General features: G+C 39.2%; 1 protein-coding gene across 1 annotated transcript in view; it reads right to left on the bottom strand.

Annotated features, from left to right (window-relative positions):
• Nucleotides 1–17,227, bottom strand: part of gpc6a (glypican 6a) — a 1,030,971-nt gene extending 1,013,744 nt beyond the window's left edge. The window contains exon 1 of the mRNA XM_060825936.1: nt 16,586–17,227. Coding sequence (XP_060681919.1) covers nt 16,586–16,748 — 163 coding nt within the window. The 5' untranslated portion in view covers nt 16,749–17,227. The remainder of the gene's footprint in view (nt 1–16,585) is intronic.
• Nucleotides 17,228–20,446: the final 3,219 nt, after the last annotated feature.

Genomic DNA, 20,446 nt, shown 5'->3' with positions numbered 1-20,446 from the left:
CTGCAAATTCTCACTTTGGAGCATGAAACCAAAGGCAATTCACAAACTCAGGCAAAACAAAGTATGGTGCATAAGTATTCAGGAATGAAGGAAAGATGCAAAGTTTTGTATTTCTGAAAAAAAACTAGGCACTAACAGTTGGAGCTGTGCCCATTTGACAATCTAGGTGAGGGACTACTGTGCTCAATCTCTTGTAGAAAAGGTTTGAAAGACATGATAATTTGCAGTCTCAGTGATCAGAGATTTCATTCCATGCTTCGAAGGGTAAAGAAAATGTAAAAGGCAAGTGAGTGGCATTTAAATATATGTTTGGAACTGGAAGACAAATCACTGGCTAAACTGCGATGTTGTGGTATTGTGCACCTACTGCATTTTTGCTAAACAGCTCAGATAAGTGTGATTTTTTTATAGTTTATCAGTGAATTGGCTATTTTCCAAATATGACAGTCTGCTCATCTGGTATTTATCTGGTAGCACTGGTCTGGCTTTGATCAAGACATCATGAATAAAGCAATCTCTCTAACCATGTACATGTGACTCTTATAATATCAGAGAAAAACACAGACATTGAGACACTTTTACTTCTGGCCAGTGCCTGTCAGTAACTACCTTGGAGATGCCATGGTAAATTTAAAAGAAAGGCCTAACCTTAAGCCTGCAGTGCATGCAAATGCATTTCAAAACCAATTAGAACGATGAGGTCGTGGAGGTGTCCAAAAGCAAATTGTGAATTGACAGGAGTACAGTTTAAATAGAGGAGGCAAGGTTGAGATTATGAAAGGTCCAACACAGACACTATCTCCAAGGTTCTGGGTGTAGGTTTGCTCACTGAGCTAGAAGGTTCACTTTCAGAAGTTTCATCACCATACTAGGTAACATCTTCAGTGAGCCTCTGGATGAAGCACTGCTGATTATTCCTTCTTTCTATTTATATGTTTGGGTTTCTTTGGGTTGGTGATGTCATTTCTTGTGGTAATGCCATTTCTTATGGTGATGTCATATATGTTTGGGTTTCTTTGGGTTGGTGATGTCATTTCTTGTGGTAATGCCATTTCTTATGGTGATGTCATTTCCTGTTCATTTTCTCATGGGGTGGTAAAGGGGTTGGAATGTCATGCTTCTAGGGACTATTCAAACCCCTTGGCATCATGGTAGCCGACAAACCCACCAACACACTAAAACAGCTGCTAATGAGCTTGAAAGACCCTATACAGACAACAAGCAAAATTAATGTCATTTACAAAATTAAATGCAAGGACTGTAACAATTGGACAAACAAGCAGAAAACTAACCAGCAGGATATATGAACATCAACTAACCACAAAACAATATGACCCTCTCTCACTAGTATCCTTACATACAGATAAGGAAGGACACTTCGACTGGGACAACACATCCATCCTAGGACAAGCGAAACAGAGATATGCACGAGAATTCCTAGAAGCATGGCATTCCAACCGGAACTCTATCAACAAGCACATTGACTTGGACCCCATTTATCACCCACTGGGAAAAGGAACGGGAAATGACATCACCAACCCAAAGAAACACAAACATATAAATAGAAAGCAGGAATTATCAGCAGTGCTTCATCCGGAGACTCACTGAAGATGTTATCTAGTATGGCGATAAACATCTGATAATGAAACTTCCAGCTCAGTGAGCAAGCCTACATCCAGAACCTCAACTTGAGCTACAAATCTTCTCAAAACTTGCTAACTCTCTCCAGAGGCCTGATGATACTACGTCCTTGTAATTCAAGGGTGTTACATTTCATTCCTTTGACCATGAATGAAATACACATGGTAAAACATCAATGTCTAAAACTAGATTTGAAATTGATAGAAAAGCAGGAGGTTAAACATGACATTGAAAGACAGAAACCATGTCATGACAGGAGAATTAACGTACTCGGGAATAAATGTCGATGGGTTAAATGACCGTGTCTGAATTCCCACTGTTCTCACATTTAAAAGCATAAATGTAAATATTAAAAGGACATAGCATGCAGCAGTTAGTAGATGTCTAGATCTGAATGACAGATGTGTTTCTTGAAGTAGAATTCAGAACACATCACATCTATTGAATATTAGCACTATACAATGTTATAGATATTCCATTTTATATATATGTTGACTGATTATTCAAAAATGTCTAATAATGCATGTAATAACTATGCAGTACATAAATATGTTTAATATACCATCTGTTTTTTCTGCCACAAGTAGAAACCAGAGATTTAAAATTATAGCACGAAAAGCACAATTTACTAAAATCAAACTACCACGAGCCTACCTGAAGGAGGTACAAGGACACTTGTAGCAGATGTTGAACATAAGGCTGAAACACCAAGCAATGATAGCAATGATAGGTGGTGGTTGATGTAGGATGTGGCACAGTCAGCTTGTTGCATGCTGCAGCTTGTATTTATAGAAACAAATCTTTGAGAGACTCCTTTGAAATGAAGAGAAGTAGGGTCATGTTGATGAACCAATTGCTTCCTTTGATATAGCACTGCGAAGTGACCTAGTGATGTGATCAAATTCAACACCCAAAAAATTTTGCACAGTACGAGTAATGTGATACCAATTTCAGCATGAGGCCAGGACCTCAACAACACAAGCCATAAGCACAGGCATAGCATTTCTCATTGATAGCCCACATCTATTATTTGGAGTCTGTATGATCAAAGCTCCATTTACAGCCAGTTTCAACTTATTTGAGCAAAGGATTCTAAAATTTCATTAGTGCTTACTGTTCTTTGATCACGAAAAGCAGCAGAATAAGTGTGCAAGCAAGCAGTGTAGATTTTTCTTGGAGCAACATAATCAGGCAAGTGAGACTGTTCTGTGAGCCCACATATCTCCCTACATATACAACAGTAAAATAAACAAAATTAGGTCACCATCATCTTACCAAACCATAGGACTGCTCTCTCATTAGAGACAGGTGACTGGTGAAGGTTTAACCTGAGAGTTACTATACCTCAGATAAAGGGAGAGGTTCTTGGTAACTTCAGCTTGAGCAGGAATTGAAACCATACTGTTGGCATCACTCTGCATCACAAACCAGCATTTATTCAGCAGTAAGCACAAACTCCGAAAGAACTCCATCTGCTGCAGTTCCACCAGTAGCAACCCTCTGCACTGTTGCCATTCAACTATAAAGTGGAGGAAAAAATACTTCTGCATTCACCTAATGCTGCCATTCATTTGTATAACTCTTTCAATTTGGATAACACTGAATAAAAGGGCACACCTTCCACCAATATAATGTAACACACGAACATGAGCATGAGAGGTTCAGGGTAGATAAAGGCTGTTAAAAACGCAGAGATCTGAAACCTTAACTTGCCCTAATGCAGGATGGAATTATACAGAATGTGCAACATAGGAACATATCATTCGAACAAATTCTGTCAGGGTGCCTTCAAATTCTTGCAACTCCTCCTCTCTCCATTTCTCTCAATGGTGGCATCCTTCCTACCCAACTGCCTAGTAGTCTCTGAGTTTTGTTATTATACATGGTAGGCTCTCCTGCTACCTGCATGATTTGGATTCCAGTTGCTATGATTTCCTCATTAATCTCACACCCTCCTTAACATTAACAGGATTAATGTTCATGCCAAATCAAGAAGGACCAGGAATGGAGTCTCCGCATGTACATCAGCACTCTCTGGAATACCTGGAGAATGAGATACCCAAATGTCTAGTCCTATGGCCAACCGACCTCTCTATTTCCAATAGTGCTGCAGAGCATTGCAATATAGCTTTCACTGCTTGATGTTTATACCACAACATAAAATAGTGAGATGTTCACTGTTAGCACATGAAGGGTACAGTTGATTTAAATATTGATGTCAATGTTAATCTTCACCTTTGCTGGTTGACTGCATTTATAGACCCTTGTTCTTACCATGTGGGCGATGCTTCCAAATTGCTCTGTTAAGTCCAGGCTAGTTAACCCTGTGAAGATGGAAGGTCAGCTTCACTTGAGCTGCTTCTTTCCTTGTGCTAATAATACTCCCAGGATGATACAAATTCCAAAGAAATATCAAGCTTCCTCAGGCACTGATTCTCCTGTCAAAGTGATTGACTCTAGTAATTCCACTGCAATTGTTGAATATATTGTCTGGGTCACTTCTGCTTCAATATGCCTGGCTGGTAAATCACCAATCTTGTTCAAAAATCCTCTCACATTCATCGGTCTCCTACTGCTCAATTATTTGCCATCCTTATGTTCACTCATCAGACCTGACTGTGGATTACATACTGATCTTTTAACACAACACAATAAATATGTAATGCTCCATCAACTCCTCCCTGGTCATGGTTTTAACAAGTAAATTCTATCTTCAAAACATCAAGCTAGAATTTTGATTTATTTTTGATGGGTAGCAAATCCTATATCAGTGTCAATTAATCTCTAAACTCTTTCCATCCGTGTCTCATTGCTTACATGGGATTAAAAGATGTCGACCCATCTAATAGTACCAAAACATTAACACAGCAAAAATCACTTAATGTTTTCACTAATGAAGCTCAAGACAAGCTTAGTTTTCTTTGAACAGGGATTTTTATTGCAACTTCCTTTAGTCATTAACAAAAACGCAAGTGAATCAGTAAGTAAAAAAATTATTAAACATTGCTACATCTGTATCCCAGTTGTTAAAACAGTTAAAAGCTTTCAGATATGTAAGAGACAAAGGTAAGGGCTCTAATAAGCACTCCAAACCAGCATATGTACATTGTTTTTTGGTGAGGTCAGGTTTGTTAATGCCATTTTAAATTAAAGGAGCACTTTCAAAACTGATTAGTTAATCAAAGAAGACAGCAGGTCATAAATTTTCTCAAATTTCACTGGTCCTGGTAAATTTCTGGAATGATTATATTTCACATTGACACAAAAATGTCTACATTCTGTGGGTAGATTTGGCAGTGATAGAACAAGATGAAGCGAGGTGAAGTAATCATCCTTAAGTTGAAATTTACATTCATGACATCCATGTCCATTTCCTGGTCACAAGCCCATTATTTATTCTCAACTACCTCCTCTCCTTGAAATGACAATTTTCTTATCACAACAGATCATGAACTGTCATGTCCTGCACAGTCAATTATCTCCTTCTGTATTTATCCTTATAACCCTCAATCCTTTTCCTACAGATATTCATTCAGCTCTGTTTGAAGATTAGCACATTAACAGCTTTATCTAAGAATCTCCTTAATGCTAACCTTGCTGTAAATTCCAATTTGTATCATTGCAAACCAATCCTCTAGATCAACTCGTCTTTTCCTAGTCTTATTACAATGTGGTAAAGCAATAAACTAAGTCAGCAAAATTGTTTTATGATCAGTCATGCACATTACACTTACAACTTTTGTCAGTATGTTCAATTATATCAAAACTATTCCCACATTACATTGTCTCCCAGTCATTTTACTTGAAACATAATATTAAGCCACAAGGATTGTAATACAGGAAATCACTGGAGCATTACTTGCTGCTATTAAGTGTGTGTCCATTTCAATACTAACATGATATTTTTCTTATCTTTCTGGTGCTATTTCTAGTGCAATGGGTGTGTGACTATCTCCTGTTTACACTCTTTCCATTCCATCAAATTTTCAATAACCTTTTGAGATTTATTCAGTACACCCCTTCTCTGCTCTGCTTCAGTCCATTTCCAGTCTTCACAGGCAAAGTACAATCCTTAACCTTTTGAATCTAATCTACATTATCCAGTGGAACCAATTCTATGAAAAGGATCATGAATGGCTACTGAAATGCAATCACAGCATGAGAAAGCAAAAACAATGTGGAGACAGTATAAATCAGGATGACACAGAAACCAGCTTTGGGGCCATTCCTCGGACTGATTTCATATACATTGGTGCATGATGATTGGGGTGTGCCTGTCACATGCCAATCGATACTGTGAGATTCCAAGTTAACCACCAATGGGATGAGGATGGAACTGCCTACTCCCTTTGAAAATTTTAAAGGCCATCAGGTAAGCATTCAGAAGCACAAGTCTGTCGAAAGTTCACTTTCAATCATATCTCGAAATTTTAAATAGTAATTTTGTGTATGCCTTAGAAACCGGTCTTACTCAACACTAGTAGCCTCCTACTTGTGACAGGCAAACAAACAGCAAATCCCTCCTCCACAGTGAGCTACGTTATCACGACTGGGTCACAACGAACAACTGCTCCACCAACGTCTGAAATGTGTGGTTCAAATTAGCTCCTTCTGGCTTCAGGAACCAAGCACATTGCTCAGGCTTGAAAATTATGTCATACTGGAAAAGGCAGATGTCACTGAGGAGCCAGTCCAGGACTTAGCAGGATGACTTGGACAAAACGCATAATACGCAAGAAAATTCCAGATGAAATTTAATGCAGGTTAGTGTACACTGCTATACCAAAGATTTAAAAAAGTGTATTATTATGCAATCTTCCAATTCCAGTCTCCGGCACATCCCCAATTTTAATCACTCCGCCACTGGCTTTCACTGCTCAAAGCCCTAGGATGTGGAATTCCATGTCCTCCTCTCTCCCCCTTTTTCTTCCTTGCAGACACTACTTAAAACCCACCTTTAGGAAGACTTCATCCATTCCTATCTCTTCATTTGAATATTCCAACAAACTCTTGGTCAGCCTCCAATCTTTATTCTGCTTCATGAGCTCATTCAAATCTCTGCTACACATTTCTTCACACAGTATGTCCTTCATTTATCATGCTCCCAACTGAGCAGCACTTTTTATTTTAAACTTCTCACTCTTGATTCCAGGAAGCACGGTCGTGTGCTGAACCTATGTGTTCTGCAAAACATTTACCTAGTCTCCATTTTGTCTCTCCAGTCTAGAGGAGATCACATTGTGAGTTAAATCTGGTATTGCCTCTCTGAACCTCTCCATCTCTTGAACTATCTTTCATCCTTTGTACACGTCTTTAAAGTACCTGTTTGGGCAATTCATTGATGACACTATTCTCATATTTCCTAATGTGTTTGATGTCACACTTTGTTTTATAATACTCCTTGAAGCCCTCCCTTTTTATAGTTCATCAAACATACTATGTACATGCTGGTCCTTTTGATGCAATCAAACTACAAAATGGGCTGGTTTGATCTGAAGTTGAGCATTCTATCCAGCTCTGATCACTTTAGACAGAAGAAGTAATGTCACAGGACTGATCTTTCGTGTTAAAAATCAAATCCATGAGCAAAAAATAGAGAGTTTTGGGCTTCTCAGCTTTGCAATGGCACAGATGACAGAGAGACCACCTTCATAGAACCTGTACTTTCTATCTGAAAGGTTTCCATGTAATCGTTTTCTTTCCATCCTGCATAATTGTCAACTTGTTGCTATTTGTATTTCAATCAAATTATTTAGATGAAGATTATAGAAAAAAACTCAATATGTATCACAACCAACCAGCTTGTTTGGGATCCTTTCATTCTGCTTCATTGCCCTTGAGTAGCCATTGTCATCATCTGCCTTTTTCACTCATTCTGTTCACTGTCTGCAAGTCCTCCTGGATCTAATAGTCAGGATGTTCACCATAACTAGGAGTTTGAGTAATCATTTTCCATCCCCCAACAGCACCATCCCTTCTGGAACACTGGATCATTTGTCATATTTGCCTTCTAGAACTTCTGTAGACTTTCGTGATTTCCTATACTGATTGCATCATAATACTCTAAGGCTGTGTCTTTAATGTTAAATTGGTTCGTGTTTTTAAAAAGACCATATATCAGCTTACACCATGAACCTGGTTGGACTATAATCTGGTGTTGTGTGATTTTTAACAACGTTCTCTGCTAAGCCAGACGGCAATGGTCCTCCTGACTTTGCTGCTACAGCTACAGTCTAGTTCAGGCGATGGCCTCTAGCTCCTGACCATGCAACATTTCTGCTGCACTGAAGTACACTTAGCCACCAGCTCTGGATTTTACAGTGAGTGACTTCCAAATATCGCCATAACCTTTCTGCCCACCATCAACGCTGCATGTTTCCTGGATCACAATTTGCACATCAATATCTCCGTATGTACCCTAATCCAGCCTTCTGGCTTTCAGTCAGCTTCTGGATTTTACTTGACTACAGTACACATCTCTGAGTCAACTGTTTCCATGCCAATTGCCCCACTCTCTGTCAAAATGATACCACCAAATGAATTCTGACTTTTAACTCTGGACTCCTTCCTCTGGTTGTCTTTCTGTTTTCTGTTTAATGTAAGGATATATACCAGCTTGAGATGTCCTGTTGCCATTCACGGGCAAACTTTGGAAGTCTGTCATTTCCTTTCATTTTATATTCTACTCCTTTTTAACTGGTTTTCTCTTTAACCTCTAGAATTCCCTGTCTCTGTAGTCCTGCCTCCTTTCATTTTATGTCTCAGCTTTGGAGTACTCTGCCTTCTGAAATCCCTGCCCCAACCTTTCAGTACATCACAACCCTCCCTCAATCCTGCCGTCAAGCCAGGTTTGACTCCTTTCAAACCTCCCTCAAGATGCCTCTTTTGCAATCCTCAGAGAGTCTCACTGAGGCACTCATTACTGCCAGCCTACAAGCAGCAATTCTGTAACTGTCCTATCCTACTGCATCACTGATGTGCCTATCCTGTGTGCTTCCAGTCCCACTCACTTCTCATACTGCTGACCCAGACTGTCCCAGAAGACCACTGATTAATGTCTCTCTCCTCACCTCCAAGTCCAGAATACCCGTTCACTCATGGAATCAATCTGTTCAATCAGTTTTGTTCCTACTGACATACTGAATGGTCCTTATTAACAACAAATCACTACCACAGCAGTGCCTCTCTTGATCTATGTGCTGTCCCTAAAACATCAAACTTTTCCAGCATTGTATAAGCAGAAATTTCTTCAAACTAAACACTGGGGTGATGAAAGTCTCTGAATGTCCTTGAAATGGCCCCTGTTCTCCAGATACTGAATCCATCCTTTCCCTGGAAACCATCTCATCCTTAACTATTCTGGCCACAGCCAGGTGTCATATTTCACCCTAGGATGAGTTTCTCATCACTCATCAGTGCCATTCAGTCAGAGCTATCACTGAGAATCTCTTGTCTTGACTCATTCACTGTTAAATTCTCATTTTCGACATCTCACACATTCTGAATTCCATAAACATTGGATAGTCAATATCCTGCTATCAATATGCTAACACACCCAAGTCCCATCACCCCTGGACTTATGGACATAAAGCAAAAATGCTGCAATTTTAATGCTGCTTTCTCTCCATAACGTCTAGCCTCTGTATCTCTGTGTCTCTCTTTCAAAATGGGATTAGAATTGCCAAGTGTTTGTGTTTGCCTAGTACCGTCTTGATGGGCCGGAGGGCCTTTTCTGTTCTTTAGACCCTATAATTCTATGATTCTGATGTCTATACCCCTCAAATTCTTGACTCTTGAACATAACTCCACCACCAAAAAATATGTCTTCAGCTACTGAGGGTCTGAGATCCAACATTTCCATCTTAATGTCCCTGACACTTTTTCCTCCTCTAAGATTCTTCTTAGATGAATGTTTGTGTGTTTGTCTCCACATGTATGCATGTGAGTGTACGTACAATGGATGTACAATATATGCAAAAGAGGAGAGAAAAACAGTGTTGCAAAGGTCCAACATTTGAATTAATTGAAGATTTGGTGAGAATTGCAGACAGCTTGTGCAATACTGACTCTGCATTAGTGATCTTGTGTTTCTAGGGTATGCAGTCATTTTCCTTCCTGTTCAATCGTTCATTAAAGTCTTACAGCTCTTTCCACCGCAAGTCTTCTGGAAGATAAATCTCTACCTTTCTTTGGATCACATATTCCTCAAAGTACTCTGCTTGATTAGAGATCCAAAACACTGACACAGAGAATGACAACTAAAGGAACACCCGGAATATTTCCAGCTTCATTGCCTACGTGTATGTACATGTGTATATGTGTACGTGTGAGAGTGTGCACTTTTGTGCGCATATCTGTGAAAATGTTTTTGTCGGCATGTCTTTGTGAGAATGTATGTGCTTGTTATTTATATATGTTTGTGTGCGCATGTGCATTAGAGTGCGTGCATGTGTGTGTGTGTGTGTGTGTGTGTGTGTGAGTGGATAAATGCACATGTTTTTGTGTATGCCTATGATAGTTACTATAGTACAACAAAGTAAACATTAAAATAGAGATTGCCCTATTTGTGTAAATAGAGTTTTTTGATCAAGAAATTCACAGTAGATTTGTTCTTCTGATTTTCAAATCTCTTTCAGAGTATGATACAGTATTTAGTTTGGTGCCAGCTGCACAACAGAGCCTCCTTCTGGCCTGGCAGCAAGCTAGCCAATGGCTTCCCTAGTGTACACTACTGCACAAAAACATATAGCGTTAATTTGCACAATGACAGTGACCTGGAGAATCATGAACTGAGGCTGCGCTAGGACAATTTTCCATACCTTTGTTGGTCTGTTTTATGTTGTTTTCTTTCTACCATTATTATATGTGGTATACCCAGTTCAGATTGTAAACTGCCTTCCTCAAGGATGTTTGCTCCTGCATCAAAACTGGAAAACTGTATGACAGCCTTCTGTCATCACCTTGTGAAAAGTTTTCAGTTCTTCATTTTAAAATTCTCTTTTATTTCTAGAAGCACCATTGTTCTTACACAGAATTCAGCAGTAAAAGCAGATGTTGATGGAAGGACTCTGTGCATCCGGCAGAGTGGGAAAAGAGCTATCGGTTAATTGCATACACTCCATATACAAAACCAAAAACTTGCAAGTAAGCACAGAACTTCTATAATTTTGAACAATCTCCAAATGCAAAATTTCTGTTCTACTCACACTGGAATATCAAAAAAATACACTGCATTCATAAAATACATTGCATACATAATTCAAGGTTTAATTTTGTACACAATACATCCAGTAGAAAATTTCACCTGAGGACAGCAAACTCAGATGCAAAGTACTTTCTTTTGTTAAGCATTTGATAACATTCATGCTTAATTTGAACAATTAATGAAAACTAAATAATGATACAAAGGTTTACTAATTAACTGTTTGTGACTGCAGACCTTAGATCAAGCAGAAGTTTTGCTGACAATGTAATCTTATTATTGAACTTCAATTGTCTTCACTGGGTTATCAACAGTAGCTCATATTAAAATAAACATTCTCACTCTACATTACTTTATTTATCATTCCACCCAATTTGCCACATTCTACATGCTAACTTTAAACCCAATGAGCAGATTATTTGGCTGAATTTTACAGCCCCTTCTCCCATTTCACTGATCATTTGAAGGTGAACGGGACATATAAAATAAAGATGGTGACAATCCAAAATTTTCCCTCCAATTTCCAATCTGTTCTCCATATTACAGCAGGCAGGTAAGGCACAGGCCTGCCCTTAAGCCTATTGAGACCCTGTCACTGAAGAACTTTAGTCTACCTCAGCCACCAAAACATATGGAACGTGGAAGACTGAAGGTTGCCAGTCAGCAGGTTTTATTGCTTGGCTTGGAGGTGTGCTAACGAGTGGGGTTATCCATTGAAGGAGGAATCATCTGTGTCCAAGCACAGCCCCTCTCCCCAATCATATTCTTTCTTTATGTCTCCTCACTGCCTTCAAACTGAACAGCCCACCAGCCTTGCTAATGCCCTCCTCCCCCAATCCAAATTATATCTTTTTTTCTGCCTCTACCACTGGCCTGCAAAGCTCGACTCCACCATTTCCTCTCTATACTGCCTCATTTGGGACACCAATCCTTGATCAGCCAAAATTGCCAGAATTACTTTAAGTCTGGGAAATGTGCGAACTAGAAGTATGTGGAAATTACCCAGCCCCTCAAACCTGATCTATCATTCAATAGGCTGATCTGATTACTCCGTTCGATCCCCTGTCACCCTTTGCTTATCAACAAGCTAACTAATAATGCCTTAAACATTTACAATGATCCCATTTCCACCACTTTTCAATGAAGGGAGTTCCAAAGAGATATTCAGTTCTTTCCAGTAGTCCTTGCAGCCTTAGTATCAGCCAATAATATATTATTTTGCTTCTCAGATACAGGGTTGCTACACATTCAGATTGGCCAATTGCTGTCTAAAGGGTAGGACTTCCTACCTCTGAGGGGCAGAAGTATCACTCTCAAATTATTAAAGATGTTCCCAGCATATTATTGAGGTACGGCAGTCAGACTTAAAGCAAGCAAACTGCTGACTAACTTTTCAACCTGGTTTGGGAGATGATGGGGATATGGGTGAGATTCCTATGGTCCTAGCCATTCCGATGATTACAGAATAATGATCCACAAAAATGCTTCAAAAATAATCTGTTTGCTCTTTCCCTGGGTACAGCACAGTATTTTTTGACAAAAAGATGAATACATTAAAATTATTGGACATGCTTTCACTTTTTATTGTATGTAAATTTTACTGCAAGTAAATTTGGACTTAAATTTGAGAAGATATACATGAAAATTGTTTCAAATATGTTTTCAATTACAGGGACAAAGCAACACAAAATATATCATTTTCACAAAAATGGAGATTGCGATTGAAACCATTTAAAAAATCAGACTTTACTCTCAATTAATTCTTGAGTGTTTGAAGTCCCACCTTATCCAAAACTTTCAGCTTTGGTCTAATTCCAGTAATTTTATTATACTCAGGGACTTTTCTGTACAGTATTGCACTTGGAAGCAGGGAAACATGAATTTGATTTAGAAATATTTGTTGTTTTTACTCATTGTTTTTGCAATGTTTATTATCTTTTAATAGATTATTCAAAATCAAACGTGTCACAGACCTCCAACAGTGCTGCATCTAAATGTTTGGGCCTAAATCTGCAGGAGCACTTTACTGTCACAAATCTTGGAAACTCATAGCTCTTGGTCATCTGTTTGGAAAGGTAATGCAAATGACAGCAGAGAGTTTGGGAAGGCAATCTCTGAAGCTGAGCAAATGTCCAGTTAATGAAAAGATGCAATGCTCCTTGAGAATCTCCAGAACTGGCTTGTTGATTTAAGAAACTCCTCCATTTGATTTGCACAAATAACATCTCACCATTACCCACTCCATTATTTTAAAGAATGCATATATTTACACATTAACAGTCCACAAAACCTGCCACTAAAAGATGCAATAACCAAAAATGGGGTCACTTTTAATGATTGTGAATTAGTTATTCTGAGCAAGAAAGAAAGCAATTCAAATATTGGAGGGTTATTCTTACATATTGTAAATAGCTCATGATTTCAATGGTTTACATTTCATTTTCCTTTCTGTCTCTACTGTCTGGATCTTAATTCAATCTTTCTTTCTTTCTCTTCTTGTACCTGGTTTTCCTCTTGGTAACCCTCATTCCTCTGTTTCTTTCAGAATTTCTAAATGTTGAGATAAAATGATGGCCTTGCTGTTTACCAAAGTCCCAGGTGCCCTGTTACCCTTGCCCCGGTGTTATCAGCTTGCAATCACAGTGAGTTATAGTGCAGTTTCAAGCTGAAGGGACCAGAAAAAATATCTAACTCATGGTGCAATTCTGAGGTGCCCTGCTCCGGCATACTTTGGTTCAGTACGTTCTTAATATTTCTGTGAGTGATTATCCTTGTCTTGCTACCTGTATTCACAAAGATAACTGAAGTAGACACCATAGTCAGGACAGTCTCCCACCAATTTCACCTTTGGTAACACAACCCAGTCAGAGGAATGTGCTTCAAAAAAAGGGTGAGTGCTTTTAAGTATTCCCCTTGCAATTGTGAATGCTGTTGTGCTTCTGGTCACTCAGATCCAACTGTTGTCACGTTTCCCAATTGATTTCTGTGCATGAAGCTCTCCTAGGATACAATCTGTTTTCCATTTATTCCTCAGTCGGGTCAGTTTAAAGAAAAACATCAGTTTTTACCAACTGTAAAATACATTGCAATAATGTAAGTTAACAATTCAGGCAGCACATAATCATTAACTACTGCCCTGGATCAACGAGGTGCAAATGAAAACGAAGGTTTTTCTTGTCAGAGTATAAATCCACATCACAGTGTTTAATCTATTTATTAATGAACTCAAAGTTAAAAGTGTACATAATTCCATTTGACTAAAGTTTTCCACTGGCAAATGAAGTTGAAGTATTCAATGTGCTAAAAAACTTATTTTACCCTCCATTTTATTATGGTTTGACTTATAATTCCAGTGTGTTTTTCCATTTATTTTGTTGTTAAATAAAATATAATTTAACAACATTCAGAATATTCAAACCTGATTCATGCAAATTCATAAGGAACAGCAGAGGAAATCCATCAGTTTATAAATATTCAGTATAGACTGTGCTACAAAATTCTCAAACACTCTCTTTCCAAATGTTGGTTGAGTTCAATCACAGGAATATCGTATTCACAGGACAAAGTGCCATGCAATTAGGACTACATGAAAAAGAAACTGCTCTCACACCAGGTCTGTTAAGTAAATGCTAATAATTAGAGCTCATGCTAAATGTTCATTTACCATCAAGCCACCAAGTTGACAGAAAGCATTACACAACCTGGATAAGCACAAGAAACCACGACGGTTAATGACACTAATGTGATACTCCTCCTTAATATGTAATTTCCCCATTTCATCATTTGGACTGAAAGTCAAAGTGTGTTCTCCATAAAGTCTATTGACTTTAGAGTCATGAATAACGAAATGCCAACTGAAAAAGACAAGAAAGGGAATCTATTACAGCATTAGACAGTGCCCGTACTTTTAGATCTTTACGAGGTAAGATGGTTGTTTTGGCTTCCCCAGAATGATGTAAATATACAGCTGACAGTAAGTCCATTAAAAAAAAGTAAAAACAGCTGGTGTTCACCCTATCATTAATTCTCCATATTTTTATTATTTTATGGCTAAAGTAAATTCAAAGCATCTGTATCACACTTAAATATCACTTTATATATAATGAACACTGGTTAATCTAACTGAAATACTGTCCAAAAATTGATCATTGCAGCTATAAATAAGAACTACTCTTCAAATGACAGTTGGATATAATTTGTTTTCTGAGCTCATATTTGGAAGGCTATCAACATGATGTATAAACAGTAACAGTGCCAACATTTCAGTAGTCTGCATAGGTGGTGAATGAAGCCCAATAGATGTACAGTTAAAATCATCAAAAACATTGTTCACTGGAAATCTGGAAGCTTTACTTGCACAGCACCCAGAGGTTTTCCACAAAAATCTGATAGTGTTTACCTGTTTACTGGATTCTGAAGTCAATACTGAGTACATTACATTGTAAATCTGAGCATAACCACAGAACTAAATCAAAGTAAACCAGTCTACAACCTTGATGTTAGGTTCCTACTGCACAAAATCTTGATAAGTCAACAGATGTCTTTAAAATGTGAGATTAAGTGATTACACTAAAATAAATTGAAGTGATAATACATAAGAGTTTTTATTACATGTGTACACCAGTAATAAGTATTGATTACAAAGTAAAACTGTCAGACTTTTGATTTACATTATATGCAGGTCTCATCTGAAAAAATACAAACAATGTTTTTGCCTATTCTGTATTAGCATGCATTCTAACTTAGTCTGTCTCAGGTACTATTTCATAGCATTATTAAAACACTCATGAGCTGTCTTGAGATCCAAATGCAAGAGTTTCAACATGGACAAATTTCCTCATTTTGTAGTTGTGCGTGAGTTATGTTGGTCTTAATTTTGTACTTTCAGGAGCAGCACTAAGATTTAACATTTTAAACAATTTAGACATGTGTATATTTAAATTCCCCTTGTTGTATTTTATGTGCCTGATCACCAATATCGTCAGACAGGGGCTATTGTCTATTGTGTATCCACTACTATACATTTTTTTTGGCAATAACCCCAATTCCCAACTTTGCTATGGACAGAAATTTGTAAAGTAGAAAAGTTATTTTACATAACTCAGAAAATTAATTAGCACTGGTTCCTGTACAGACTGTTTGGATTCCATATGCATATTATGGTCAAAACTTCACATATATATGAGACCCCTTCATCTACACAAAACACTAAATACAATATACAACACAAAAATACATTAGGTTCATTCTCAGTGAAGCTAGTCGCAGCTAAACGTCTTATTATACTGCTGTTTTCAAGTACTGGCAAAAAAAATGTTTATGCCACATGATCAGTCTTCTGTTTGACATCCAACAACTCATTTCTGGATGTGAATTGCACTTGTACAGCAAAGCGTTCCTTTGACCATTGTGTGAAATTAAAACTTACAGTTACAAACACACACAAAAAAGTGCTGCTTTTCAACTTTGTTCCTTATTTTGAATTTATTTATGAGATGTTGGATTTCGCTGGCTGGATCAGATTTTATTGCCCTTCTCTAAATATCCTTGGACTTCACAACTCAGTACAAGCTGGTGTTGCCACTTCATTCCATTCATGATCATTAACTGGCCGAAGTCGCAACACAAAAAAAGCTCCAAACTTGTTAAAAACCAAAAAGGTCAACGCGAAGTCTGTGAACCATTGCTAGCTTGTGAGACAGCTAACCGACCCCGCTATCCAGTTTGAGAAAGTGTGCTTACCCGATATCTCTTGATAGGGGATGTTGCTGAGGCTGAATCCTTTCGCACTGTAAGCCTGCCTCACCTCAGCACAGCTCCGGGCTTTCGCATCACCCAGCACCGATCCACCAAGGACCGTCACTAAAGTGCAGAGCACCGCCAGTACAGCACAGATCCAGGACATGGTCAGGAGAGTACGCAGGATTCTTGTTGGAAATCCACTTTTCTTCTTGTAGTTGATGACACCTCACCTCCCAACCTCCTCTCCTCCTCCTTCAGCACCCCTTCCCTAAAACACAGACACAAATTCCCTGACGAACTCCCTTGGAAAAGTCCGGTCGAGCACAAAGCTGCGGAGAATAGTCCAGGTAGTAATCGCTGCTAATAGCTTGATCCACTAGCTTGAGCTCGCCCCTTTCCTAAAGCGGCTGGAGAGGGGACTATAGATGCAGAGACACACATAAGCACACACATGCAGATAGTCCAGTGAGGGGCAGGGGGAGAGGAGGGGATTAGGCGGTTCACGAAAACACAGCAAGAAAAGTGGTTTCTTTCTCTCTGCACTCTGAATGCTGCAGAGTTGAGTCCACCCTCATGTCTGTCTGTGTATGTGTGTAAGATCCCGATCAGTGAACTTCACTCGAGGAGACTGCGAGCTCGGAGTAATAGAGATCCTGGAATATATATATATGAAAAACACTCTCCGCCTCTGGATGCTCTCACAGATCCCGGGGACAGGGCTCAAGGCAAAGCCAGGACTGGATTTCCGAATGTGCAGAGAAGTGAAGAAGTGAGAAGTGAAGTGAATGCAATCCTTCCGAGCCACATCTTTTCAACTTACTCAGGTTAACCTTGTCCGCAGCCGCGCTGCACCGCACGCACATTTCAACCGCGGTCAAGATTTCAAAACGATGTTCCCAGACTTCATTTAACCCCCACCCCGACTTACAAAGAAATAGGAGTGCCTGATTTCTTCAGGCGAAAGTGAGCACTGCAGATGCTGGAGATTAGAGTGGTGCTGGAAAAACACAGCAGGTCAGGCAGCATCCGAGGAGCAGGAAAATCGACATTTCGGACAAAAGCCCTTCGTCAGGAACGAGGACTGATTTCTTGCTGGTGGTCAGTTGTGAGTGAAGATACTAGGCTCCGCCATGTCGTTACCTCAGTTCCTGGTTGTTCAGCAGCAGCAGCAGCCTGTGAAGCCTAATCCAATAGTGCGAACTCCAACTCCACAGCTGCAATGAGAAGGTGATGACATGTTTATTTTCTCCACGAAAACAATACAGGCACTGGTTTCTCACATGGGAAAGACTGGGAGAAAGGCAGTAATACTTGGAAATAAACATACTGGTCATCCTGGAGTTCCTTGCTGATGTATCCAAGACATGTCGGACCACAAATGAGAACAGAAAATGCTGGAAACAGGTCTGGCAACATCTGTGGAGAGAGAAAACAGTGTTAAAATTTCGAGTTTAATGTAACCAAAATGAATCATTTGCAAGATTTACTGGTGTTCCCTTGTGGATTAATGTCTTACAATGTTTCATTCCACATAGACTGAATAAGAAAAAAACTTACCCGACACATTCAGCAAGTGTTAGGGTCTGGAATATGGCTCCCGAGGCAGATTCAGTCAACGCTTTCTAAAGGGAGTTTGACTGTTATTTGGAAAACATAATAAGCAGGGTTATGTGGCACAGAACAGGATAATAGCATTAAACAAGATGATCTTTCTTCCAATAGAAGGTCAGGAGTGGTGATGTCCAGTATTAATTGCACAATATTCACACCATTTGGGACTTCTTAGATATTGAAGAAGACCATGACAATATCCAGACTTGGACTGGCAAATTGCAGGCAATACTTGTGGCACACAAGTGCCAGGCAATGAATAACTCCAACAATCCAACAAAAGAGAATTAACCGTTGCCACTTGACATCACTGAAGTCACCAACATGAACCTCCTGAGGTTATCACTGACCAGAAATGTAACTGCACAAACCTGTAAATACTGTCGCTACAAGAGTAAGTCAGACACTAGGAACCTTGCAGTGAGTAACTCAGTATGTGACCTTTCAAAGTCCTAATGCCATCAACAAGATACAAGTCAAGAGTGTGATAGAGTTCTCTCCACTTGCTTGGATGAGTGCAGCTTCAACAACACTTAATAAGTTAGACACCATATAGCACAAATCAGCCCATTTGATTGGTGTCAGATATACATACATGTACTCACTTCACCACTGATGCTTTGAGCAGCTACACAAGAGAGACTGCAACATTAATGAAAGCTCCTTAGACAGCTGTTTGAGCACTACCATTTAGAAGGGCAGGGCAGATACATGGGAACACCGCTATCTGCAAGTTCCCCTCTAAGCCATTCACCATCCTGACATGACACTACATCCCCATTGCTTTAGTGTCACTGGGTCAAAATCTTGGAACTTCTTCCCTAATGACATTGCAAGTTTGCTGAGCAAGTAGACTACAGCAATTCAAGAAGGCAGCTAACTACCACCTTCTCACTTCCAATTGGGGATGAACAATACATTCTGACCCAACCAGTAATACCCACATCCAAAGAGTTAGGTTCATTAGTCAGGGTAAATGTAGGGGAATGAGTCTGGGTGGGTTGCTGTTTGGAGGGTCGGTGTGGACTTGTTTCCGCACTGTAAGGAATCTAATTAAAAAGGCAATGCAAAATCTATTGTCGCTACAAGAAGCCTCCTTCAGGCAACCTAAAAATGCATGGAGTGGAATGATTGGTCAAACTGATTCTTCCACTGAAACCTGCAACAAAACCTTTGGAATTCATTTAAATTATCTGACAAACAAGAAAGCTACAAAAAATGCTGTATCATTCAATTCTTTCCACTAGTGGGTCATCTCAGATTACAAGTTGAAGCTTCCTGTAGAAACCACAGCCTTTAAACCCAGTAATAAGTGGTCGACGGAATAAAGTTGAGACAGGGAATGAGTTAGGCATGATGGTGGGTTTGCAGAGAAATGTAAAATGTAAAAAAAAACTGGAGGGTTAGTGGAGAAATGCAGGAGACAAGGAAAAATGAAAGGGTCAGCATGGAGGAACAGACACATTTCAAGCAGTGCAGCATTCTGTTAGTATAATACTAGAATGTCAGCCTTAAATTCTGTGTTTAAATCCTAGAGCCATAGAAAGGTACAGCGTGGAAACAGACCCTTCGATTCAACTTGTTCACGCTGACCAGATAGCCTAAGTTAATCTAGTACCATTTGCCAGCAATTGGGCCATATCCCTCTAAACCTTTTCTATTCATGTACCCATCCAGATTCCTTTTAAATGTTGTATTTGTAACAGCCTCCACCACTTCCTCTGGCAGCTCATCCTATTACGAACCACCCTTTGCTTGAAAATGTTGCCTTTTAGATCCATTTTCAATCTTTTCCCTCTCATCTTAAACCTATGCTCTCTTGTTTTGGATTCCCCAACCCCCAGGAAAAGACCTTGATTATTTACCCTATTTCATGCCCCTCATGATTTTATAAACCTCCATAAGGTTACCCCTCAGCCTCCAATGATCCGGAGAAAATAGTCTCAGTTTATTTAATCTCTCCCTCTAACTCAAACCCTCCAACCCTGACAACATCCTTGTAAACCTTTGTTGAACCCTTTCAAGTTTCACAACTTACTTCATATAGGAGGGAGACCAGAACTGCACACAATATTCCAATTGTGGTTGAACCAATGTCCTGTATAGTTGCAACATGACCTCCCAACGTCTATGCTCAATGCACTGACTAATAAAGACAAACACATTCTTCATATCAAACACATTCTTCACTGTTCTCAAGTCTCTAGAATAGAATCATGATCTGGCAACATGATGCGTTAGAGGTATGCC

This window comes from Hemiscyllium ocellatum, chromosome 6 (assembly GCF_020745735.1).
Source record: "Hemiscyllium ocellatum isolate sHemOce1 chromosome 6, sHemOce1.pat.X.cur, whole genome shotgun sequence".
Classification (NCBI taxonomy): domain Eukaryota; kingdom Metazoa; phylum Chordata; class Chondrichthyes; order Orectolobiformes; family Hemiscylliidae; genus Hemiscyllium; species Hemiscyllium ocellatum.
Note: the sequence above shows the minus strand (reverse complement) of the source record. Positions and strands in the feature narration are given on the sequence as shown.